The sequence below is a fragment of the Salvelinus fontinalis genome, chromosome 13, assembly GCF_029448725.1.
Source record: "Salvelinus fontinalis isolate EN_2023a chromosome 13, ASM2944872v1, whole genome shotgun sequence".
NCBI lineage: Eukaryota > Metazoa > Chordata > Actinopteri > Salmoniformes > Salmonidae > Salvelinus > Salvelinus fontinalis.
The window spans coordinates 30,938,316-30,964,616 of record NC_074677.1 but is presented as its reverse complement, the minus strand read 5'-3'; the positions used below and the strand labels follow the sequence as shown (position 1 = coordinate 30,964,616).

The following is a 26,301-nucleotide window of genomic DNA, read 5'->3' as shown; positions in this document are numbered from 1 at the left end:
TAGCAGCTAAAACAAATAAACATTAAAGACATGTTTAAACCATACATTTCCTTTTATTTGTAAATGTTTAAAACAATACAAATACATGAAGTTTCAAAAAGTCTAGCAATGCAATTACATTGAACATTACACAGATCTGTGAATAGTGTAGCTTGTCTCTGAGCTGGCGTACGAATGGTTCTTGCCTCATCCTGCTGGAGGTGTACTGCATGTTGGTTCCAACCACAAAGTAACAACAAGGTTATCAGGTCTGTTGGGAAATGCCTTTGTCATACCATCTGGATAAGGGCATTTCTGTACTGTGACAGAAACTCTAAATGGGGAGATGGGGAACTCCATTCAATTCATATTATTATATTCCTCTTTCATTTACAAATCTCATGACGTGACTATGAGACATAGCTGTATCTAGGGGGAATTGTTTTTAGCTAGCAAAATTTAGACTACGTGGCAATTGCTGGGAAGTCACCGACATTATTTTAAATAACACAACTCAATAACCATTCATGACATATGAAAATGTAACTCAATAACCATTCATGACATATGAAAATTTAACTCAATAACCATTCATGACATATGAAAATTTAACTCAATAACCATTTATGACATATGAAAATGTAACTCAATAACCATTCATGACATATGAAAATGTAACTCAATAACCATTCATGACATATGAAAATGTAACTCAATAACCATTCATGACATATGAAAATTTAACTCAATAACCATTCATGACATATGAAAATTTAACTCAATAACCATTCATGACATATGAAAATTTAACTCAATAACCATTCATGACATATGAAAATTTAACTCAATAACCATTCATGACATATGAAAATGTAACTCAATAACCATTCATGACATATGAAAATGTAACTCAATAACCATTCATGACATATGAAAATGTAACTCAATAACCATTCATGACATATGAAAATGTAACTCAATAATTATTCATGACATATGAAAAATAATTATCTTAACATTAACAATGATTCATATTTGTGCATATTTAAGTAACATTAGCATTCAATTTGGGCTTTAAAACATGTTCCAAGGTCAATTAAATGCCTCCAATGTGAATCACTATATATGGAATACATATTGGCTTCGAGCAAGGACTATTCTGGGTGCAGCAGTAAAAGGATTGTAGGGAATACTCAGTAGGTTCTGTAGAATGTATATATGGTGTCATTTCATGGGGCTCTGAATAATTCAATTGGCGGCCGAAACACATCATGTGCGCTTACTGCACTACAGAAAACATGCTCAATGAATTAAAGGGCAACTACACTCAAAAGTTTAAGATTTTTCCCAGACCTCAAAAGTCATCCCCTGGTGTGGTTTAAGCATTGTTGTGAACACAGAAAATCCAATGTAGATATTTTTCTATTTTAAAAAAATGTGAAAAAAACTGGGGTAAACCAGAAAAACAATGGAAAATCCGAGGCCTGGAAAAACAAAACCAAGAGAACTGAATTTTGAGGGGAAAAAGTAAGCTAAATATATGAATGGATTTTAAAAGTCCCTACCAAAATGTTTTGCTATGCATGACTGCATTTCAGAATGTGTGTCATCCTGCATCACAGCATTTTGGAGGAAGTTGAGGTCAAGTCCAATATTGACCATGGACCCGAGAGGGAGAGAGGTTGGGCCATCCAAGAAATGTTTTAGTGAAATATACACAATTTAGCAGACACTTATCCAAAGCGACTTACAGTCAGTCACGTGTGCATACATTTTTACGTGTGGGTGATCCCAGGAATCAAACCTACTATCCTGGCGTTGCAATGCTCTACCAAGATGCATGACAAGGTTATACATGCTTTGTGAAGCCTCAATTTAATATGATTAATAAAGCCTTTATTAAGCGGTGCTTATGCCACCCTTTATAAAACACAGGTTTATGTCATATTTGACATAGTGGGTTATGTCACACAGTTATGCCACATTTATGAACCCTTTATAAAGCATAACATATGGTTATAGATGATTTGTAACACATTCATGTAGTGTTCATGAAGGCTTTATGATGCCTTTTATAAGCTGCACGTCATTTACAGCGGGACCAATCTTTTTATCAGCAGTAACATATTTGGAACTGCAGGCATAAGGAAACTTATGTTTAACTTATGGAAACTCAAGTTGCGTCCGCCTCCTGGAGTTATTGTATGTATTTGTTTGCATGTCACGCATACAGGCTTATTTTCCAGGCAGAATTGATGATTTGTTTGTTCATAGGGTTCTGTTTGTGTTCAAAGATCAAGGAATTGATATCAGCTATAAATCTGTGGTTGCAAAGCAGTGGTATTGGATCAAACGGGGGAAAAAAGGGGGGGGGGGGGGTAGCAATGCAATAAAAAGACCCAGGGAAGTGTAGTGGAGGGGGGCTAGGGGGAGCGCTTGGTTGTGAGAGAGGCTAAATTTAAATCGGAATTGGCCGACTTCCACAACCTTGCGGGCATTTTAATGAGTCATAATAACTTCATTTAAAACCAGCTGAGCAGAAAATAGTTTGGAGAGAAGCCTGTGACCAGTATGGATTTGTGTTTTTGTCAGGCCCCACTACCTTTCATGGGCCAGAGAGCCACAGACACACGACGAACATGCGTGCACACACACTAGATGGACATCTGACTGGGGTTGCACACAATTATAGTTGCTGTGTACCTGCGTGTCATTGTTTACGAACAATGACAGTTCTGACATTTAATTTCACCTTTTAAACCCCTTATTCATATCTTCTGTCTTCTCTAAACACAGACGTCTGTGGATGCAACTTGACCCACCCACTGTGCTGTTGTCTGCCCTCATGACGTCCTTCCAGGCCTCACCGCTCCATTAAGGGAAAACATGCTGGGTTCTAATCCCAGTTAATAACCATACATGTCAGTCCGACAAACTGTATATCATACAGTACATAGCCTGAATCATCACTGTATCTGTGGGGGCCACTGATGGTTATTATTTGTCTATATGGAAACAACTGATTAACTTACTCACCGAGGACAGTTAACTGGAGAGAGTATGACCAACCTTGGCATAATTGTAAATGGTGAGAGTGAGCGAACATGTGGCCTCACTAATCCGACTATGTCACCCCCGCATCAAAAAGTCCAAATTAGAAGGAATTTTCTCTGAGAAGGAAAGACATTTATTGGAAGGAGGAAAATCAACACTTATCAAAATATGCCTCTAATTCTCTATCTGGCGTAGCAGAAGACCATTGACATTGTTGTTCTAATGACATAACGATGTATCATACATTGGAGTGGCTATTAGATTATCTAGTGTCTTTTTTCACAGAGGCAGTCTGGGTATTTGAGCAGGTTCCCGTGAGTGTGGGCGACCACTGTTGTGTATCCTAAAATGATCTCACAACCATGCACTTCAGTCTTTCTATTAGCAGTCATCACAGAGAATGCATGGCTTTCTGTTTGTGTAATGGTATTAGGGAAATGTGCCATGTCAGACCTGACCACCATTCCAGACTTTATTGGGTGTGCATCCTGCAATTATGTGACAATCAGTTAACCTTGTAAAAGTTCTACGTACATAGTTGCAATTGCTGTCAAGCAAACAGCATTCTGTTGTATGGAGAAATGCTGGAATGTTCTCTGGTTAAGACCTACGCTTACTATCAATGCAATATGTTCTTGGTAATTTGTTACCAAATATATCTATAAAAATACATTCCCCCAAAAAATATGCAAGTCTGATGAGATATTTGTGATAGTTTATTTCTATCACAATGCCGACAGAGGGAAAGAAAACATGATTTGTTTGTCACGTAAAGAGCCGTAAAAATAAATATCCTCGGAGGCATGACATTTAATGTATTATATAAGTTGGACGATAGCTTTGGAAACTTCTAGATCAATTTCTCAGCGCAGATTAGAGAGCTATGAATCCCATTTATGGTAGAGGCTCCCTCATAAAAAGCTTTTTGAAACTTTTATATTTTCGGGATGAAGAGAGAATGAACCTGCTAGGCAAAGATACGCCGGCGGCGCTATCATGTGTATATATACACATTTTAAAAAGAATAAGATAAAGGCACTCCCAAAGCCATCTGGAAGTAGCCAGGACATACAAGGCTTGCTTTTATGCTGCTAATTCCACTTGGTGCAGCATAAAAGCAGAGCGTAGATATTGTGTTCTAACTGTTGCAAACATGTAAATGGCCCCGGAATACTAATCTTGGTGGTCAGGCCGAGGGAGTATAATTTTTGACTAGAGTAAACAGGCTGTAGTTTGGGGCTCCGGAAGCCTCTCCGAGGAGATGCTACTGCTCTCTGTTAAATGGATGAGCCGTGACTAGCCAGTTGTCCCTTTTCTGGTCTGAGCACAGTCAATGGAGCTACTATACTACTACTATAAAAACCTAGTTATACATTTGGTATTTTATTAGGATCCCCATTAGCTGTTGCGAGAGCAGCAGTTACTCTTCCTGGGGTCCACACAAAACATGAAACATGACATAATACAGAGCATTAATAGACAAGAACAGCTCAAGGACAGAACTACATCAAAAGGATCAACTCCCCTTTCAGCTGTACAGTGGCAGCTTGGCCTATTTTTGCCCAGCTGTTTCTTGGCCTTTGTTGGCTCTCGGCCGGTGGCCTGTCATGTTCGGTTCTATCGTCACAATATCTGGGTCCTGTGGTGCACGGCAGAGTGACTGACTGGGAGATGCTGAATAGGAAGAGGGCAGTAGATCTGGAATGTGTGCCAGGACATTGTAAAAAAGTTTTAGTGAGGAAGTTAATGGTCTGTCACACTGTCCACTTTTGTAAAGAAATTACTTTTCTCTATTTTCCATTTCTCACCCTAATTTTTCCTTCCTTTTCTACTTTTTTTTGCTAGGAAAGATTATGGCTCAGTCCCCCCATCCCCGCCCCTCTCAGAAAAACAATTACATAATGGAAAGAGCAAGCAGCATACTCCTTTTGTGTCATTTGGCAAACACCTCGGCCAAAGATGAAGGTTTTTAGACTATTTAAATACTTCTACATCTAGAATTTGTATAATTGATTTCACATCGTGTTTGAAGTTATGGCAATAAAACTTTAAACGTGCGTTTAACAGGGTGAAAATATATTTTTGGATACAAGCGAAATAAGTATGTACATCAGTGCACCTAAGTGCAGTTAAACGCTGCATGTTTTCTGCATTTCCAGTTCTGGTTTTTGGATTTCTGATAGTCTCCGCTTTGCCATATCGGCAGTTTGTTTCTGTTGGCTCGCAACCATGTTCTCATAGCTGGACACTTTAGAAGTCCACATATTTCAAACTGTTCTTGTCATTTAGGGATAATCTGTATTAATGATGTTCAACTGATACCAACAAATCTTCAGGTACATAGAGTCCCTTTGTTATTGGCAATGCATTACAGAAACTCTCTCAACCCCATTGAAAACGAATGGGCTTGTGCATTTTTAAAGTAATCTGTTTACATTTCTGTCTGTCTTCCCTCCCAAACAAAGATTTTCCCTCCTTTTTCCTGTGTCACATTTACTGTCCCAGAGGTCATTGTGTTGCCTGCTGTCCCCTCCCCCAGGCATTCTGACTCTACTCTGGCCTTAATAAACCCAGGAGTGCCTTTGACAACGTGTGACTTGAAAGCAGGAAATAATGGGCCCTAAATGCTAAATCTTTACAGGTTATTGACCTGTGGAGAAAACACGTATGCATCAGGCTCTACCATCGTTTCAGTTTCCCCTTTCCAGCCCTATAGCCATTTTGTTTCACTGCAGACACTGTAGGACCTATTTGGCTATGGCTTCTTAACCAAGTGCTCATGCCATCTTACTGGGTGAAATACAGCAACACATGGTTGTCTTTTGTGGCTGCAGCTTGTTGTCTCTTGTTAAATGTGAATACCAGGTTGCCCTGTCTTAGTTGCCTTTTAGTTGCTGGACTCTTTTATGTTGCTGGTTACTTTTGCCTGGTACTGTTAAAAGGCATGTGTTGGACCCGTCTTCACACAGTCACCTTTTTCCACAGGGAGAATATAAAAACTGGCAAATGACAGCCAAAACCGCCTTCCTTCCCCCCAGCCTACCATCCCTTTCTCCTTAGCAATAAAGGCATTTACAGCACTGTAAAAACATGTCAATTGCTGTATCCAGTGGGGTTGCTGTGGCCTGCGGTGGTTGTGGGGGGGCGAGGGTTCACCTCGCGGTCAGACTCAGGTTCTTCTGGAAGAAATAGAAGAAAGCTGCTGCCTCGCGTCCCGCCGCCAATACCCAACTCCAAGGGTTATTGATCAGCTCCAACATTTCAAATAAGTTATGTCCTGGAACATTCCATGACTTTGCCAGGACAGGGGGGTGACACTGGGTCTGGAGATGTTTGATAGAAAAAACAGTCCCCCACTAATCATGGCTACCGTTGTGAACTGTGGATGTGACTTTTTCAGTGCATTGGTATACATTGCGGCCTGCATTACGCACTGTGGCCTGTCTCTGTTGGTTCAATCCCAGATTCACTTGATTTGAGTGCAAAGAGAAAACCACATCACTTGCATCAAACCATTCAAATGAAAGCTGTTTTACCCTAACAATGTACCAACTACTCAATAGGAAACTCATTCCTAACAGCCGGCCCAAACTGACCTGTCATCCACATTAGGAAGTGGTCTCCCTCTGTTGTGGAGACCAAGGCTATTAATATCGGGGGCCTTGCGCTGAGGAATGGCCCCTGTGTTAGAGGGAGCAGAGGGGGAACAGGGGCAGCCAGCCGGACTGACTGACCTTCGGGAGGTCCCGTCCTCATTTCCTGCCACTTCACACCAGGAGAGCCCGGGTGGTTCCTCTCTCTGCTCTTGGCCCAGCTCCCGTTTCTTCCCCAAAGCTTTAAGAGGCCTTTGTGTCAGAGCGCCGAAACCGAGGGGGAGCATGCCAACATGTCATAACTTAAGAACATCCACTGACCCCCCTCTGGGGAAAAAAGGGGGTTTAGGAAAAGCCAGAAACACATGGAATCTTTTCACCTCTGTGGCAGAGATGGGAGGTGTTGGGGAGGAAGAGTAAGAGGTCGTTTGGTGGGCTGGATGTTTTTTTTTGTTTTGGCCCAAACAAGGTTGAGGCTCAGAATACTGTAATGCCTGAACAAGGCTCTGATGTCAGCCCAGGGGAGAGGAAGGGTTATGTGGACTGAGATGCCCCCGGTCTCCCCAGGGCAAGAGTGCTGAAAATGGCTTCATTGTAGTGAGGAAAAGGACAAGCAACAGAGAGAGGAAGAAAAAAAACGTGTCTGTGACCTACTGGACAGACAAATTGGTTTGCAGGCAAAAATGGATTAAGAGTATGGTGACTGATTGTGCTGCAGCGTGTCCATTTTGAGGGTTTGAATTTAGACTGCTTTGGTGTGTGTGTGTTTTTCTGTGTGTGCATGCATATGCCCTGACATTTGGCAAGTCAATATTTGTCTGCTTTCCTTTTCTCTAGACATCCTTGTTCTGAGCAGTAGACCATAAAGCTGTCAAATGTGGCCCGAAGATTTTCTCTATCTTCTTTTATTTCCTTTTTCCACTTGTGATAAAAATATCATTGTCAACCAGCTAGCCGCTCTCCCATGTCCTTATGGCCAGGATTTGCATGGGGAAAAACACAGGTTTATCTTCTCTTATCTACTGTACAGTGTTTGCTCACACAATCGGTGCAATTCAGAGTATTTGTGTGTGTGTGTGTGTGTGTGTGTGTGTGTGTGTGTGTGTGTGTGTGTGTGTGTGTGTGTGTGTGTGTGTGTGTGTGTGTGTGTGTGTGTGTGTGTGTGTGTGTGTGTGTGCGAATGTGTTGCACGTGTCTGTCTATAACTAGCTTTGTCTAGTTCTGTACATTACTGTATGTGTTTGTTAGTCTGTGTTGTGTGCCCTTGGTCTGTGTGTGCCTTGTCTTTGTGTATGTAATACACTGTGTTTTATGAGAGGAATCCTGATTGTGGCCCAGGATTTTTTGTCTTGGTTGATGAAAAATATGCTGCCTGCGGTACACATCTTCTTGAGTGAGGGAACACACAGTTCTGGGCTGTCCTTTCCAATTGGCAGTCTCCGTGCTGTTCTGTGACTGATAAGAGGATAGTGTAAATATAACTGTACAGCACAGCTCGTTACCGCTGGAGAGGTGAGGGAGGGGAAAAAAGGGAGAGTGTGGTGTTTACTGTTCTGACGAAAGAGTGTGTGTGTTTTTATGGATTTTTTGCTGTTTTTTGGTACTGAGTGTAAGTGTCTTACTTAACCCATTTGTGTAGGCTCACTGAACAGCCAGGCTGTGTTTTGTTGGTGCCTGTGTTAGTCTGCTTGAGTATCCCCCCTCTCCCACTCCCTCTCTGCCTCTCCCTCTCTCCCCCTCTGCTTCTCTCCCCCTCTGCTTCTCTCCCTCTTTGTCTCTGCTTCTCTCCCTCTCTGCTTCTCTCCCTCTTTGTCTCTGCTTCTCTCCCTCTCTGCTTCTCTCCCTCTTTGTCTCTGCTTCTCTCCCTCTCTGCTTCTCTCCCTCTTTGTCTCTGCTTCTCTCCCTCTCTGCTTCTCTCCCTCTCTGCTTCTCTGCTTCTCTCCCTCTTTGTCTCTCTGCTTCTCTCACTCTCTCTGCATCTCCCCCTCTGCCTCTCCCCCTCTACAAAATGAGCAAACTGCATCTTCTGTTTGAGAGGTGATGTTGAATGGCAGAGTTATGTGATCACATTGCAGGCTGAGGGCTGGCTCTGTGTGGCTGGTTGGTGGTGTGGTGGGGCTCCATTAGATTGGGTTAGCTCAGACACTGTGTGGTGGGCTACTGGCACTTCCAATCAAGGGTACCCCCCTAAACATCCATGACCACTCCAACGGAGCATGGAAAGGTGGGACACTACACCTCCCCTTCTACTTTGTGCTGTGAGTAGGAGGAGGCAGCTGTTCTCTTTTGTTTAGAAACGCCAAAATCCCACTGCCCGCAACGTTGTGTAATATTTCAGTGGAGGAAGTGAAAAGGGAAGAGGCACGTGGCACAAACCCCCCCACTCCCCCACCTTTTACTTGGGTTATTCGAAGCAACAGTTGTGCAAGGCCCATTATGTCAGGTTAGGGCATGGTTGTGGCAATTTGGAGGGAGGCCGGGGAGAGAGGAAGTGGGAGTTGTTAGAGAACAATTATTTGATAGCCACTTCTTTCTCTCCCTCTTTTTTTCTCTCTTTGGAGAGGCAAGCAGTTATTTTGAGCAGCAGAGTTGGTGCTGCCACGGCACTACCCGGGGGCAAAGGGTCGGGGGAGAAGGCAAGGAAGGTGCCAGAGTGCCAGGGAGGTGTTTTTCTCTCACCCCTCGTCCCCTCCCTTCTCCTCTCTTCTGTCCAGCTAACAAGATGCCTTCTACTCATCAATGGGAAATAAGAAAGGGGGTGAAAATGTATCACTTTAATTTGTGTTAGGGTTTTTCTGAGGCCCCCAGAATGGTTCCTCTTTGCCTGCTGGGTGGCTGGCTGACTGGGTGCTGTGGCTTCTCTATCGGTCCTCCTCCCCGCTCAGACAGTAATGAGCCACACCAATGAGGTGCCACAGAGGTTTTGTCCTCGTAGAGACACGGCATCACGCTGCCACTTCCTCTAAGAATTTATGTCCATGTGCCGTGGTGTATTCTCTATCGTGGGCCTGTTTAGTACACGGCTTCGGCCTCCCTGGGGAGCGGTTAGTGTTGCGCCATCTGTGGTGCCCCGGTTCACTAACTCTACACTGTGCTGGTTCCAGCCAGGTAAAGACTGTATTGGCTCATGGCCCCATTTAGTGAGGACTGCTCATGGTTACAGTACGTTGACTGAAACAAACAATCAACTAAAGCCTTATAGTCAGTGTTAAGGGAAGGTGTTTTTCTAGATCATGTGACCCAACCAGGAAAAACTCTTGGCTCTATAATATCCAATAATCTCCATTGGTCTCTGGAAGAAGCAGGGGGAGCTGATTTTATTAATGCAAATTTAAAATGAGATACTCTGTCTATATCTCACCTGAACGTGGTTCCCTCTCCAAAGGTTAAGTATTTATTTTAACTGACTAATTTTGTCATATGTTCAACTCTGCATTAAACACCCCTGGCCATACGTTATATTAAAATATGCATAACATCAAGAGTATTACTTTGGCAATGTTTTACTGAAGGCCATATTTCAGTGAAAAAAATACCTATATTAACTATGGTTGGGTGGTATCCAGTTTGTTATACCTTCAAAACGTTCCTGTACTCTACCGGAGTATTCGATATTATCGGCAGTGCACACAAGGGGCGCTATTTCTTTCCATTAAAAAAAAAGTTTTACACATTCACACACAAAACTATTGATTTGTGTCTGCTGTAACCAATAAGCTTGATCTTGCAAGCTAGCCACTTAACTAGCAAGTTATCACACCAAATGCATAGCTGGAGCCCTGAGCTGTAGATATTTTATTTGGGACATCTTGTATTTTTTACGATATTGAAAAACATACGGTCCCGACCAAGTCTAACATTAACTAATGCTTTGTGCTGTGAGTGTGTCAAATGACAGTTAAGGTCTAGTACAATATCTAATACAGTAAATAATTGTTGCGTAAGTTGTAACTGGCAAATTTAGAACTCCACCTTGTCCATCATGTGTCAGTGTAACTTGTCTTCCTCAGACTTACAATGCAGCTGTTTTGTAATATCACTGTTTGTCGTTATGAAACCAACACCCAGTTTGTCTCCATCTCTAAGACAAAAAAAAGTTATCTTAGTATTGACTTCCTGTTATGATTTGCTGCTGCTGGAGGGTGTCGTAACCCTTGGAGACATTGCCAAGAACAGAACAGCCAAGGTCTAGTTTAGGGTTCTCCGTGTCCTGGGATCAGGATCACACAAGAACACAGAACATACCTGTTTGATATCTGGGTGGAGCAGGACACAAGTTAGCGAGCTAGCCTAGCGATACCATAAAGCTGTTAACTGGCTGCACCTGAGACATGCTCCCATAGCACCTTCTGTTTGTATGTGCTAAATACTAACGCTAGACCTCAGCTCTTCATACTGCACTTATACAGTTCAATTCAATCAACTTTATTCTGTTATTGCCCCTGGCTGGGGAATAAATCAAGTTTATTCAACTGAATTGGATTGTAGAAATGAGGTGTGAAGAGAAGAGGCCCAACGTTGGCACACATTCGCATACTGCAGTTTTAAAGCTGCTCAGACACGATGAGTCTTGTTATTGACATAATGCTGAACAATACAAGTGTTTCAAAAAAGAGTTTGCTTGTTGCAGGTGTGTGAGAATATTTTTTATGATATCTTTAATGGAAAAGAAAAACTTGCACACTCCTCTTGGCAGTATCACTTTGTACATTTAAAAAACAACTGTTAAACGTCACAAAATCTTATGTCTGTTCCAAAGGTTATGTAATCTTACCACACACATATTATACAGTACATGTATCTACTGTTAGTATAGTTTCTACACTGTATTGGGCCCATGTCCATATTAAACACCCTCCTGTCTCCTCTCCTGTGTTGCAGCTGGTGAGAAGGCCATTGTCTGTGACCAGTGTGGGGCCCAGTTCCAGAAGGAGGATGCTCTGGAGGCTCACAGACAGATCCACACAGGTAAGAACACAGCCGCCACTTCTGCTTCAATAAGGCTTTACATGTGTTCCCACCATCACTCTGTGTTAGAGAGAATTGTGTTCTCTTTAGAACAGTTGCCCCACTCCCACCAGGGTCTTGTACACCATCTAATTATGTTTGTTGTGTGAGTGTCTACATTTTGCTCTTGAGGTTAAAGGTCCAACTAAGTCATGTGAAATAGGTCAGATTGATAGCTATAAATAAGACAACACAAAAAAAGCATTAATTTTGGTGTGCCTAAATGGTCTGAAGCATATCAACTAATAATGTATGCTTGTTGACTTTGATAATATTTTAGTAATTATTAAAATAGTTGTTTTTACACCACAGTGAGTTTACAGTATGCTACGTCTTACTTGCTCTTGGCACTGTACCAAGCAGAAAGACCCAGCAGTGACATTACCATATCCCGTGTTACCGCATTAAAAGCTAGTAACCATGGCTTCCGGTATTAAGCCGAACCCTCTCAGTCATGGTTATAAGCCGGCTGGCTCGTTCCTCGTTCCACGTTCTCGTTCCACAATCTTCCCTGGCACACAGGGCTCCCTCAGCCTGACTACACGGGCTGGATGCCAGAGAGGGAAGAGGCGAAGGGACACTCAGACCTGGGCTTACCGTCCAGCTATAGCTAGATGACTCCTGATATCTCCAGGAGTGATAAGTATACATTTTTGTATTTCTCTTTTTTTATTTTTGCTAGCTAGGTCCATCTACTTTAAGTGCTGTCTGTCTTCCCTGTAGCCTACTTGGTGTGTGAACTGCTCAATGCTCATAACTTGCAGATGATAGTTGACACCTCAACCAGGATCAAGGGGCAGGGCAATTTATGACTTGTTTTGGTAATCAGTGGCTGTATTGGAGGGGGAGTGGTTTCACCTCTCCTAGGCAATCAGCAATTAGTGTTAGTTCTTCAGTCTCCCCTGGTTTCTCAATGGCAGCTGTAAGCGGAGGTCGTGTCAGTGCCGGATTTGTCGCAAAACAAAGACGGTTCTGTCGAGTTGTTCTGCCGAGTTTGAGGAAGGAAAGCAAGGAAGGCTTCACACCACTCTCTCACTTCAGTATCTTACCTAGTTATTTACAGATGATCTCATTTTGCTCTTTTGTAGCTTTGTCAACTGTGTGTGTGTGTGTGTTTTTGTTACCCGTTCGCACCTCTCCCTGTAGGCTTTGCAGACGCTCCCCGCCCCTTGGCTGCAACCCTTCTAATTTAGTGTACCCTGTGCGCACAACCCATGTGGAATTACGGGTGTCTGGCAGCACTTGGAACTGCCAATCTGTGGTCAAGAACGCCAAGTTCATCTCAGCCTATGCTGCCTTTCAGTCCCTTGACTTTTTGGTCCTGACGGAGACATGGACCACCCCAGAGAACACTGCTACTCCAGCTGCTCTCTTCATCTGACTATGTTTTCTGTCATAGTCAGGGAGCATCTGGTCGCCGCGTGGTGGCATTGGTCTACACATTTCCCTTAAGTGGAGATTTTCTCTTTTCTCCCTATCTCACCTGTCCAGCTCCTCATTTGAATTACATGCTGTCACTGTAACTTGTCCAATCAAGCTTAACATTATTGTCATCTATCACCCACCAGGTGCCCTCTAAGAGTTCCTCATTGACACTGTGATAAGCTCATTTCCTGACAATGGCTCATCGCTCTTTGTACTTGGCGACTTCAACCTCCTGACGTCTGCCTTCGATTCGTTTTTTCCCCAACTCTCTCTTTCCCCTCCTTGCCTCTTTTGGCCTCAATCTTTCCCAATCTCCTCCAGCTCACAAGGCAGGCAATACACTTGACCTCATCTTTACTAGAAGCTGCTCGCCTACTGATCTCACTGCAACCCTCCTCCAGGTCTCTGATCACTACTTTGTTTCCTTTTCTGTCTCCCTTTCCTCCAACCCTAACCACTCAGCCCCTACCCAGATGGTCATGCTCCATTGCAATCTTCACTCTCTCTCTCCCACTACTCGCTCTTTTTCTATCCTATCATCTTTCTCCCTCCTGTCTCCTGATTCTGCCTCTTCGACCCTACTCTCCTCCCTTTCTGCATCCTATAACTCGCACTGTCCCCTTTCCTCCCAGCCGGCTTGCCCCTCCTGCTCTGTGGCTGAGTGACTCATTGCAAGCTTACAGAACAGGGTTGCGGGCAGCTGAGCGAAAATGGAGGAAAACTAGGACCTACCATCCTTCCACTCTCTCCTCTCTACCTTCTCTTCCTCTGTATCCTGTGCTAAAGCCACTTTCTACCACTCTAAATTTCAAGATTCTGCCTCTAACCATTTTCCACCTTCTCATCTCTCAATCCTCCACCCCTCCCCCTCCCTCTCTGCAGATGACTTTGTCAATCACTTTGAAAAGAGGTTGACGACATCCGAATACTCATTCACTCAGCCTATTGAATCCACTGGTCTCATTCACACAGATCTACCCTATGCCTTGACCTCTTTCTCCCCTCTCTCTCCAGATGACATCCTGCGTCTAGTGAGGTCTGGCTGCTAGACAACCTGCCCGCTTGACCCTGTCCTCTCCTCCCTTCTGCAGACCATTTCTAGAGACCTTCTCACTTCCCTCATAAACTCATCCCTGACGACTGGCTGCGTCCCCTCTGACTTCAAAATGGCCCAAGTTGCTCCCTTCCTCAAGAAACCAACACTCAACTAATTTGACGTCAAAAACAATAGAGCTGTATCCCTTCTTTCTTTTCTTTCCAAAACACTTGAGCGTGCTGTCTCTTATCAACTTTCTCATTGTCTCTCTCAGAACGATCTTCTTGACCCTAACCAGTCAGGCTTCAAGATGGTTTACTCAACCAAGGCTGCTCTTCTCTGTGTCCCAGAGGCTCTCGCCACTGCCAAAGCTGACTCTCTCTCCTCTGTTTTCATCCTCCTAAATCTATCTGCTGCCTTCGACACTGTGAACCATCAGATCCTCCTCTGCACCCTCTCAGGGCTGGGCATCTCGGACTATGCACACTCTAGGATTGCATCCTACTTGGCAGGCCTCTCCTACTAGGTGACATGGAGAGGATCTGTGTCTGCACCACGTACTCTCACTACTGGTGTCCTCCAAGGCTCGGTTCTAGGCCCTCTTCTCTCTATACCCCAAGTCACTCGGCTCCGTCATATCCTCACATGGTCTGTCCTATCATTGCTATGCGGATGACACTCAACTACTTGCGTATGTGGCCAATGATTCTTAATTTACGAGAGGTGCAGACTCAAGTTTCCCTCCACTCACATTTGGCACCGGTGGAGCGTGTGTGTGTGTATGCTGATACTGTAAGGAGGATGACTAGGTGTGTTGTGATTGCTGGACTCCAGAGTGTGGCAGAGATGGGTCACAACCTCCAGTGTGTGTGTGTGCATTGATGAGTGTAACCCGTGGTTTACTGGAGTAGAAAACCCGTGGTTTACTGGGTTACAGCCATTCTATCGCTCCACACTTCTGTGACCGGCCAAACAACAAGCCATCCTCTTTCAGAACTATGGACTGGTAATGTGATCCAAGCTGTGTTGTCCTGTATATCAACCTCAATGTCTTCTCAAGCGGTACACTTTACTCTTCCTTTTTTGTAAAAAGAAAACATTTTCAGTAGATATAGTTTTCTTGTACTCCGTGTGCCATTGTTAGGGTGATGGTTACTCAACATGTAGGTATTCTCTGTTTTGTTTTTAAAATGGGGGAGGAGCTCCTCTGTGTACCCAACAAAACCAGAATAGAGTATAACTCAGTATAATGGAGACTGACACCGTCATCCGAGCCTGACCCAAACAACTTCCCGGAGCAATCTGGGTGGCCCCGCATTTTTTGACAGGCATGTCTCGGGGATAACGCCACTTGAGCTGGCCCCCTATTTGACAGCGGAAGGGGCCTTGACCAATTCAGGGTCATTTAGTAAAGAGGGGTTAAACAAGGCTAATGAGCAGACAGTCATACCAGAAGAAAGTCTAAATATAGAATTCCAGTCTGGAGTAGAAAAATAAGCAAGGGACTTGTCTTCTTGCCTGGGTTTGGAACAGCAGTGAGGCCAGTCTCCCCCGAGACCCACCGGGCTTATATTTTAAAATGTGCTCTAACGCATGGCTAGGCTGATTCGGCTGCTCCGTCTCTCAATATGCTCACCCATATGCTTAGCTTTACTCAGTCTACTCGCTCTGGAAAATGGGTTATCACCTAATTCTGTCTGTGTGCAGCTCTATGTGTGCCTGTGTGCGAGTGTGGCGATGCATAACTTACTGTCCACTGTCAGACAGGAGATTATTCACACTTTAAACCATTTAGAACACAACATGTGTGCATATTATATGCTAACGTTTCCAGGAAGTGTGACTCGTGTAAAGTGAGATTGAGAGGTGAAGGAACAGTGAGTGAGTAATCACTCTGTTCTGTTCACACTCTCTCTGCTATACAGAAATGTTTGAGTGACACTAAGGTTGTAATGAGTTGCAATATACACCTTTTTCGATGTAAGAGAGGAGCTCCTCTGGGATCTGCGGTGTCCATCTAACGCCAGACAAAACAAACTGTTACTTATCAGCTAGAGATTCCTTCCCCCCCCTCTCCCTTCTACCCCCTCTTCCACAGTCCGGTGGTTGTGTGACTCTGTGTTGCACTCGCAATGTAAATAGTTCATGACCGTCGGCATGGAGGTGGTGTTTATGATGGCCAGAGTTTTGCGTGGCATTGTAAACATCCAGGTCTCAGTTTCCCGCTGGCAGCGCTGGCAAGCTTGGCCAACAGAGAGGGTATAGAAGGGCAAAAAGCTAGGGCCGGTTCTCTCCTGTTCCCCTCATGCGATCATCGCACCTTGGCTCTCTCCCTCCGCCGCTGAAATACTCTGTGCTAAACAGTCAAGGATGAATGGCATTCCCGGAAACCGCATCGGGTTTGGAAGAAGTGCATTATGTCACCCCTTGGCTCTCATGTATGATTTACAAAACGGAGGAATACACAGTTCCCGAACGATATGTTATAGTCAACTGTTTTTTATTTATTTTTTTATTTACATGTGCACTGTACACTTTAAACTTTGGCTGACAGATTTGAAATAGATGTAAGATTATAAGAATTATTGTGCAATTGTAGACCTAACAGTTTTTCTGTAAGGACCACTTCTTTTTTTAAAGCACTTTGTTTTTGTGCAGTGGTCGAACACCAGACAGGGGAAAATATTGTTGACCATCAAAGTCAAATGTTATCTAAGTGTCTGCTTGGCAGTAAGGGGTGCTGTTCTCAAATGACAATATTTGGCCCGGAAGTCATGCCCATTTCTGGGTAATGCTGCTCCTTCAACGGGCACTATTGTGGCATCCCTTCTGGCCAGTTGATGTCAGAGTTATCAGTTGCAGCAGCGCTTCTTTATCCACTCAGACTCACACTGGTTGTAAAACAGGCCGGATCACAAGCTTTATATTTAGCGTTATTTGCTTAGGTTAGTTTATATCCCTAGTTTATATTTTCTGAACGTTAACATTTTGAAATTAGTATGGCAAACATGACAGTCACTTGTCAATAGAAGAAGTAAAAGAAAATAAACTAATCAAGTTGTTTTGTTGATAGTACCATCTCATTTATCATAAAGCCAATACTATGGCATTAGGCCTCATCTCTTCATCTGAGACTAATTGATTGTGGCCACAGTTTAATATATCTGAATAACACAGAGGGGGTCAGCAGTGTTGGCTGGGGACTCTGAGAAAAACAAAATCATGCGCCTGTGTGTTTACGCAGTAGGCTACTGCACTGCCCTGCTCCCGCACACTCTGCACTGCCGTGGTCTAGCTTTTTGACATCGTTTTTAAGGTCAGTCCAACCTGACTCCCACCTATATCACCTCTGGTATAGCTCCAGAGGGTTCCACCTCACACGGACCTAAGTCACAGTTAGAATCACATTATAGCACCTGACATTGATCAACACTTTTGAACGACACACCTCTCACACGAAACGCACCCCTCTCACACAAGCCATATCTTAATGGCTTGGGCTAGTTCTAAGAGAGACTCTAGTCTTGCCAGGAGATCCCATGTCCTAATGTGACTTTTAAGCTTGATTACATAGTATGAATCTCCCCTCAATTCATGTACAGTAGCTAGAGCAAGTTTAACTGCAGAAGGTAATGCACTAGGTTTTTTCCACTCACTAGAGTTCAGTGCAAATACAATAGCGTGAAGGGGAGTAGCCCTGTCAGGACACCATGTGAGCTGTGGCTGAAATGAGTGTTGACAATGCTGTAATGACATGGAGAGCTGGCGAGCTGACCTGGGAGCAGTGTAGCCATCTGTAACAGTAACAGCCTTCTATCCACCGACTAACTGGAGACCCTCAGGGACTCTCTCTCGCTCTGCAATATCAGTGCAGGTCATCTTGTCTGCACCATGTTCAACAGGGGGGAAACTCACCTATTTTGCAAATGATCAGAATGGCACCTTCGGTCATTGGAAAAGGCCATCTGATTTGGCCCGTGTTTGGGAAGCGAAGCGACGTGTTTTCCATGAGATGGTGGTAGTCCTGTTTATAGATGAGCCATCTGACCCCCCCCCCCCCCCCCCCCCCCCCCCCAAGATTCCTGGTCTCAATGAAAATTAAGAAATAATGGGAGGGACTAACCCCTCATTTTCTATCCCCCTCTCTCCCTCCCTCTCTTTCTCACTCTCTTTCCGTCCCTCTTTTTTAAGTCTTGTGTTACAGGGAAAATATGCAAAACATTTTGGAGGCAACAGTGGATTTAGCTGGTGGGAACACTGCGTGACTCCAGCGGCCGGGGCCACAGAGTAAACAGTTTCTTTCTCAAGCCAGAAATAGTTTGGACAGTGAGCGAGAGAAAAGGGAGGACAACACGCCTGTGTTATGGCGCAGTGAGAAAAGAAGCCTGAGGCCTCTTTCTTTCCTTCTCTCTCGCTTTCATTCCCACCCTCACTTTCTTTTTCACTCCCACATCTGAAAATGTTCACACTGGTGGCCTCCCAGTCAGTCCCCTCACACACACACCAACACCCACACATACCCCTCTCATGTGCAACTTTCCTAAATTAGGCCACTGCCACTGGTGAACAGGATTCACGTCAAAAGTGTTGATTATCTCAATCACATTAGGCGAATAAGACCATCTCTTTAGCATTTAGTTAATAGTGACGTTATTAAGTTGTCAGTGAGCATCAGAGCCATGATGAACACACAGCCTTGGTATGGAAGTGTTTTTGTTTGCCTTAAATTCTGGATGGTGTTAATGTGGACATCAAGGTTCAATAAATAGATGTTTTATTATACAGAGAATAACTACATTGATTCAGCACAAACCATCTAGAAATGGTAATTGGAGGTACTTGAAGGTTATTAGGTAGTGTTTCATTTTTGATTGGTGCGTTAGCCTCATGAATGCCCTCCCACTGTTGTCATCTGGTGCGCAGTAATGCTGCATTAGCCCTCATAATAAAGCGTTAGCCCCAATATATCGGCAGCCTTTCATTATTGAGCAAGCTGTCCCTCACTCTGGCAGATTACCCATCTATCTGTCTGTCTGTCTGACTGGGCTTTGTCCCTGTAAACTACAGTGGAGTGCACTTATAGCAAAGGTCTTTGTCCCTTCTTAGTATATTAGTGAGGCATAGTTTTCATAATAGTGTACTGTGGAGGTATTATGTTGATGTTTGTGTCCTTATGAACCACTATGAGTTGCAAGGTGACTTTTTGCTTCAGGTGTAATGCACAGATCTGTGTTCCCTGAGATCCGAGTGACATATAGTGTAGTTTATTGGAGGGCTGAACTGTCTGTCACTGTAGATAGGCAGGGATTGGTTCCCTTGATGGTCCCTTCCCCCAGGTGATGCCTAGTTTCGGATTCGGAGGGAGTGATACTGTATCTCCTAAATATACACAAGCATGGACCCACCAGACCAACTTTCTGACTGAAAGAGGAGACGGTCGCAGAATCTCCTTTTGATGTGACTGGTAATCAAAACTCCACCATTCCCATTGTGTTTTTACCATCTCTAGTTTTGCCTACAGTCTTTTTTCATTCATTATTATGTGCAAAAGCTTTTTGATAAGTGAAAAGACTAAGTGAGAATACGTCAGGGTAATTTGAGTTTATGGGAGAAGTTTAACAGGTGGCAGGCATAGGGCAAGCTTTGCAACCCAATCCTCCCTCTGTCCCAGTTAAAATAGTTTTGCTATGCAGTATGGGTAACATTTGCTCAAGGTGTCTTGTGAACAGCTGAAGTGCAGTTGAGAAGAGCCCTTAGCAATCTTTCAGCTGACTGTCATTCAGAATCATACAGGGTTATTTTAATAGTGGATCTATCAACCTCTCTCTCTGAGACAGTGGAGACCCTCTACAGCTCTAAAATACCTTAAATTCAATGCTCCTCTTTTTTCCACTCTCCTGGACAGAGAACTCTTTTTTTCTCCCTCCATCTCTCTCACTCACTTCCCAAAATAAGAAGTGTACAAGTGGTCTGAGTCAGTATCAGTGAACAAATTAAATCAAGTGCAGACCTAGACTACAGTCTCTTCTTCTTCTCCCTGTTTTTTTCCTCTCCGCTCCCCTCTCCAAACAAATTTTTTCGCCAGATAGGATCTAAATGAGTTTTCCAGGCGCAGGGATGCTCAGCTGGCCTGATAGATACCATGTGGGGTGGGGGGCGGCAGGCCAACACCCAGAAGTAATCATCCTCCGTGGCAGGAATGTTTAGCCATTAGACCAAGTGTAAATTCCCACAATGAGCTCTGCGTTTATTGACTGGGCCTTGTGCATTATGTGAGGCGTCTTTGCGAGGGACCATGTGTCTGTGGGGGCTGGGGGGAATGCGACCTGGCACCGACACAGCTTCCTTCCACAGCCTACCCCAGCCAGTGAAAAGGACCCAACCAGGTCTCTCCGTTCTCTATTCGCGGCTTAGTAGGTGTTGTGGTGGCACGGCCGCATTGTGGCATGGCCACGGGAACCTGGGGAACAGCACTGTTTTGGGGGGTAGTGGAGGAAGAGCCAGTCGGGGTGGGGGGGTCTGGCAGCAAATTGGGATATCAGAATCCGTTTCGCGGCGCAGTCGGAGAGAATCCTTCCGTGCGAGCGGCTTTGTGGCGCATTGTGAGTGAGAGACAGCAGCGCGCGTCCGGAGGGGGAAATTAAAAGTTTTGTGTGGGAGATTATGGACTCCCGGAGGCTCGGCGATTCACTCTCTGAAAAAGGAGGCCAGCAGGAAGCTGGGCAATCTGGCCGCCAAACCCCCTCTCTCTCGGAGATGTCTCTCGGCACGTTACAAAGTGACCCCAGCAGCCCATCCTGTGTCTAACACGCATTAACTCCCCCAGATTCCACATTCACAACACTGTAGCCCGGCGATCTCCCTGTTTGTCTCCCAAGGCTTTGTTCAAGACGCCTTGGTTAAAAATAGGTAGATAACAGATAAAGCCTTTGACAGAGGGAACAGAAAGCCTTCCTTTGTCACTCGGTTTCCCACCTTGAAATATCCCTGTCACATATTAACCTTGTGGCGTGAGGTCTTTGAATAGGGAAGGATTCACAGGAAAAGGAACAGCGGCTTGGCCATCACAATAGCCAAGGCCCCTTTGTCCATGGCAGTATTTGGAGTAAATCTCCTTGTGTAATAAGATTTGAGCTGTTTGCGGACATCTTTAGAAGTGTTTGCATTGTAAAAAAACTGCGGCGTGAGAGGCCACTTAATTTAGGGTGTAAATACCTTTTGATTAGCATGGAGGGAATTTGTAGGAGATGGGGGTTGACTTGCTCTCTCTTTTCTGCCACAAAAAGAGGAGAGGGGTTTGAAATGGCTCTTCTGTTACTTAATAGTGAAACGGGGAGATTAGTGTGAGCACTTCCAACCTTTCACCCTGGACAAAGGAACCATCAGATCTGGTTGCCTAGATACATGGGTTTCACACTGGCCAATTTAGCCGGTCACCAACGCTCGCTACCTGTAGTCTGTGAAAGGATGGAATGGCCTGATTGTGTGTGTGTGTGTGTCTGAGTGAACCAAACCAACCGCAGATCACCTGCCAATCCACTGGACTGATGGCGCAAGGAGCAATACAAATTAAGATGGCCGCCGCTCCTTTCTTTGTCCATCATCAAATCATATAAAAGTTAATGTCCCCAGAACAGACATTCATAAGCCAGTTTAGGCTTGGTGAATACTCAAGCTTCAGACCAGCGAGAGCACCACGGCATGCAGAATGTCCATCTCTAGTGCACACCGTGCAATCAAAGTGCCCTTTACAGTGTCATATTGATTATGGTGGCTTAACCTCTGTAAATCTCTACTCTGTGTTGGCATTAGTCCCATAGACTCCGTGAGATACAATTAACTGTTCGGCCGCTCATCAAGCCAGATAGGCTTGAGCTTTTGAGTCGTTCTGTGGCATGGAATTCTGGGGATTGCTGTCACTTACAGTATGCTGGAATTTTTTAAAGTCTGACAGAGTTCTGTGTGACTAGTCACTCAGGGTCATTCCAAATTCTTCTCCTCTGCTCTGATCACTCAAACTAGTTCTGAACAATCCATAGAATCTCACAGAAATAATGTGGACTAGAATTTTTAGTTGATTGGTCTGATAGAAAAAAAAACTGAAGCAGAAAAAGAGAGGAATGTGAAGGTATTGTATCTCAGGGGAAGGGACTAGTTTTCACTCGATGGCGCCGGATGACAGTGCAAATTGGAACTCAGGTGGGACCCATTATGCCCATGGAGGGTCCGGTTCTTATCAGTTCAGAACAGGTTTCTGAGGAGCAGAATTGTTTTGATGGTACCTGGTCAGGCCTTTCACAGAAACCCCACAAAATGAAACGTTGCTAAAGCTAGATAAGGCTATCTCAGAAACTACGTGGTGGGTGGGTAGGTCTGTGTGGGTGAAGTGGTGTTTTTTTCTGTGTCAAGCATGTTGTCAGAAGGGGTATTCCTGTGTTTGGAAATCCAAACTGGCTGGATAAGGTCTTTGTCTATTTGCACAAGTGTTGGTTTTGAGTAGCTTGGCCCTTCTACCTAATTAGCCAGCATTCCTCTCGAATGCTGAACATTTAATTAGCTACTTTTATCGGTTTGTCTACTGTTAAGCATTTGATCTGGATTTTTTATTCAATATAGTCTTGTTTGGTTCAGTTTCACCTCATATGTCACCTCTACGTTTCCTTTTATTGTTACACCTTTATCTGTGATCCACAGCATCAGAGAACAAATAGAGAAAGTGTGATTTACAGTTGAAGTCGGAAGTTTACATACACCTTACCCAAATACATTTAAACTCAGTTTTTCACAATTCCTGACATTTAATCCTAGTAAAGATTCCCTGTTTTAGGTCAGTTAGGATCACCACTTTATTTTAAGACTGTGAAATGTCAGAATAATAGTAGAGAGAATGATTTATTTCAGCTTTTATTGCCTTCATCACATACCTAGTGGGTCAGAAGTTTACATGCACTCAATTAGTATTTAGTAGCACTGCCTTTAAATTGTTTAACTTGGGTGAAATGTTTTGGGTAGCCTTCCACAAGCTTCCCACAATAAGTTGGGTGAATTTTGGCCCATTCCTCCTGACAGAGCTGGTGTAACTGAGTCAGGTTTGAAGGCCTCTATGCTCGCATACGCTTTTCAGTTCTGCCCAGAAATTCTGTATAGGATTGAGGTCAGGGCTTTGTGATGGCCACTCCAATACCTTGACTTTGTGGTCCTTAAGCCATTTTGCCACAACTTTGGAAGTATACTTGGGGTCATTGTCCATTTTGAAGATCCATTTGCGTCCAAGCTTTAACTTTCTGACTGATGTCTGATGTATTTTCAATATATCCACATAATTTTCCTCCCACATGATGCCATCTATTTTGTGAACTGCACCAGTCCCTCCTGTAGCGAAGCACCCCCACAACATGATGCTGCCACCCCCGTGCTTCACGGTGGGACGGTGTTCTTCAGCTTGCAAGCCTCCCCCTTTTTCCTCCAAACATAACGATGGTCATTGGTCAAACAGTTCTATTTTTGTTTAATCAGACCAGAGGACATTTCTCCAAAAAGTACGTTATTTGTCCCCATGTGCAGTTGCAAACTGTATTCTAGTTTTTTTATGGCGGTTTTGGAGCAATGGCTTCTTCCTTGCTGAGCAGCCTTTCAGGTTATGTCGATATAGGACTTGTTTTACTGTGGTTATAGATACTTTTGTACCTGTTTCCTCCAGCATCTTCACAAGGTCCTTTGCTGCTGTTCTGGGATTGATTTGCACTTTTCGCAAACAAAGTGCGTTCATCTCTAGGAGACAGAACGCGTCTCCTTCCTGAGCGGTATGACGGCTGCTTGGTCCCATGGTGTTTATACTTGCGTACTATTGTTTATACAGATGAACGTGGTACCTTCAGGTGTTTGGAAATTGCTCCCATGGATGAACCAGACTTGTGGAGGTCTACAATTTTTTTTAGGAGGTCTTGGCTGATTTCTTTCAATTTTCCCGTGATGTCAAGCAAAGAGGCACTGAGTTTGAAGGTAGGGCTTGAAATACATCCAGAGGTACACCTCCAATTGACTAAAATTATTGCAATTAGCCTATCAGAAACTTCTAAAGCCATGACATAATTTTCAGGACTTTTCCAGTCAACTTAGTGTATGTAAACTGTGATACAGTGAATTATAAGTGAAATAATCTGTCTGTAAACAATTGTTGGAAATATTACTTGTCATGCACAAAGTAGATGTCCTAATCCACTTGCCAAAACTATAGTTTGTTAACAAGAAATTTGTGGAGTGGTTGAAAAACGAGTTTTAATGACTCCAACCTAAGTGTATGTAAACTTCCGACTTCAACTGTATTTAAAAAATGTACTTTAAGACTGTTTGAAAGACTTTCTCTGGGAACTTTGGCATATAGTGCGTTGTTTTTTTTTTTACCTCCCGCTTTGTGCTGCATTTGTAGTTCATACATGCGTAATCTATGAGTAGAATTCCTGTCTATTATCCACGACATCCCTCGTTAAAAAGCGACTGTTTACTGTACTGGAAGTAAATTTCCCCTATATTTCCCTCCCATGTGGGCCAGCCTCCTAGCAATTCAAGTTCTAGCCAATGAGCTTTAGCTCCTTTCCATTTGAGTGACAGCTAGCAAGATGCACACACAGCAGACCGAGCAAGCAATGACTTGGTGCACATATCTGCACCGTAGTATACCATTTTCGGAGACCGCTTTTGGCTTGTGAGCGCTACTTTCAAAACTGCTGGCTTAAAAGTATACTAAATTACCAGAGGATCTCTTAAGTTAGTTTGGTTAATTTAATTGGTTTAGTGTAATTCTGGTCCGTCTTGTTTGATCAGTTTCTCTTGGGTAATTAGAATATTTTAGTTAGTGGCTAACTGTGTTTAGTTTCATTTCTAGAGTGTGAATGCCTGTTGGTGTGTCCATTTTGGCCCCAACTGAACCCCCAGGAGGGTGAGAAAAATAGCCACACCCCACCCTGGAATGCTGGGGTGGTGGGGACCGCCCTCCCATAGCCCAGTGTCCGTTTACAGTCCAACCACATGGCCTGCTGACCACTGCTCCTAGAATGTGATTGATTAGGTGGTATTTGGGTCATTGAGGACCTTTCAGCAGCTTTGGGATCAAGGGTCATCTCCTCTGCAAATTTGCTTCCTTTTGTACAGTGGAGTACCAGAATAGAAGCCTCACAAAAAGTTTTTTTTCTCACTCTTCTGTTCATTTTCACACTGGGAAAATGAGGGAGTGGGGAACGACAATTTACTCTCCTAATCTCTTCTTAAGTCACTATTAAACTGAGCGCATTTGTATAATTCAGAAGGTGGTTTTCTTTTATGGTATTGACAGAAAATCTATTTTAAAAAATGTGGATTTTAGTGCAGATTAGGGGGCTGTAAAATGTGTTTATTAACGTTTCCTCAGGATAATTTTTTTAAAATAATAGAGCACAGAAACTCTTATTTGAAGACTTAAATAGATCTAAGCAGCAATGAATGAATGTACACTCTCAGATATTGAGCCTTAATCTTTGTGTAGAGATTCTGAAGAGTTGACACAACATTTACAAACTAACTTCGTGAATTTCCAATAGTCCAATTTATTTCATGCTTTAGAGAAGAAAGCGGAATTGGTTTGGCAATTTGCTGTCTTAACACAAGTGGAGGGAAGAGGCCTGGCCGTGTAATCCTTTGATGTGCTGTCGGTCGGGGCTCAAGATGACAGTACTATTCAGAAAATTTGCCAATCCATGGTCCTCAGGGGCCAGTTGTTGTGGTCGCAGGACCTGGATTATACCTTAACCCAGGCTAGGGCCCGGGGGACAGGTGAAAGGGGGGTAGGAGTCCTAAAAAAAAAAATGCATTAGAAATATCAGCGCCCTCAGAAGCACGAGATTGAACTTCACTCAACTTTCTAGTTTTCCCTGTTAACACTATCAACGTTTCCCTTTACTGTGGGAATTGTGATCGAATCAACGCAATATTATCCCCTTTCAATGCAACATACCAAGACAAAACGAACTACGCAAGAGATTTTGTTGGAGGCAGAACTCATCGGAGTAGGATTCTATTGCGTTGACAGGCAAGACTCAGGCCCATACACATAACCAATCAGACATAACCAATCAGAACTGCAGTAGGCTAGTTATTAACCCAGTTATAGCTAATTTGTAGTCATAAATGGGGGAGCGATTGATTCCTACAAGAGCACAAAACGTGAATATT

At 43.8% G+C, this 26,301-nt stretch overlaps 1 protein-coding gene across 2 annotated transcripts in view; it reads left to right on the top strand.

Annotated features, from left to right (window-relative positions):
• LOC129868435 (zinc finger and BTB domain-containing protein 16-A) overlaps positions 1 to 26,301 on the top strand; it is a 155,720-nt gene that overhangs the window by 87,778 nt on the left and 41,641 nt on the right. For both annotated transcript variants that reach the window (XM_055942407.1, XM_055942406.1), the window contains exon 4: positions 11,508 to 11,594. In XM_055942407.1, coding sequence (XP_055798382.1) covers positions 11,508 to 11,594 — 87 coding nt within the window. The remainder of the gene's footprint in view (positions 1 to 11,507; positions 11,595 to 26,301) is intronic.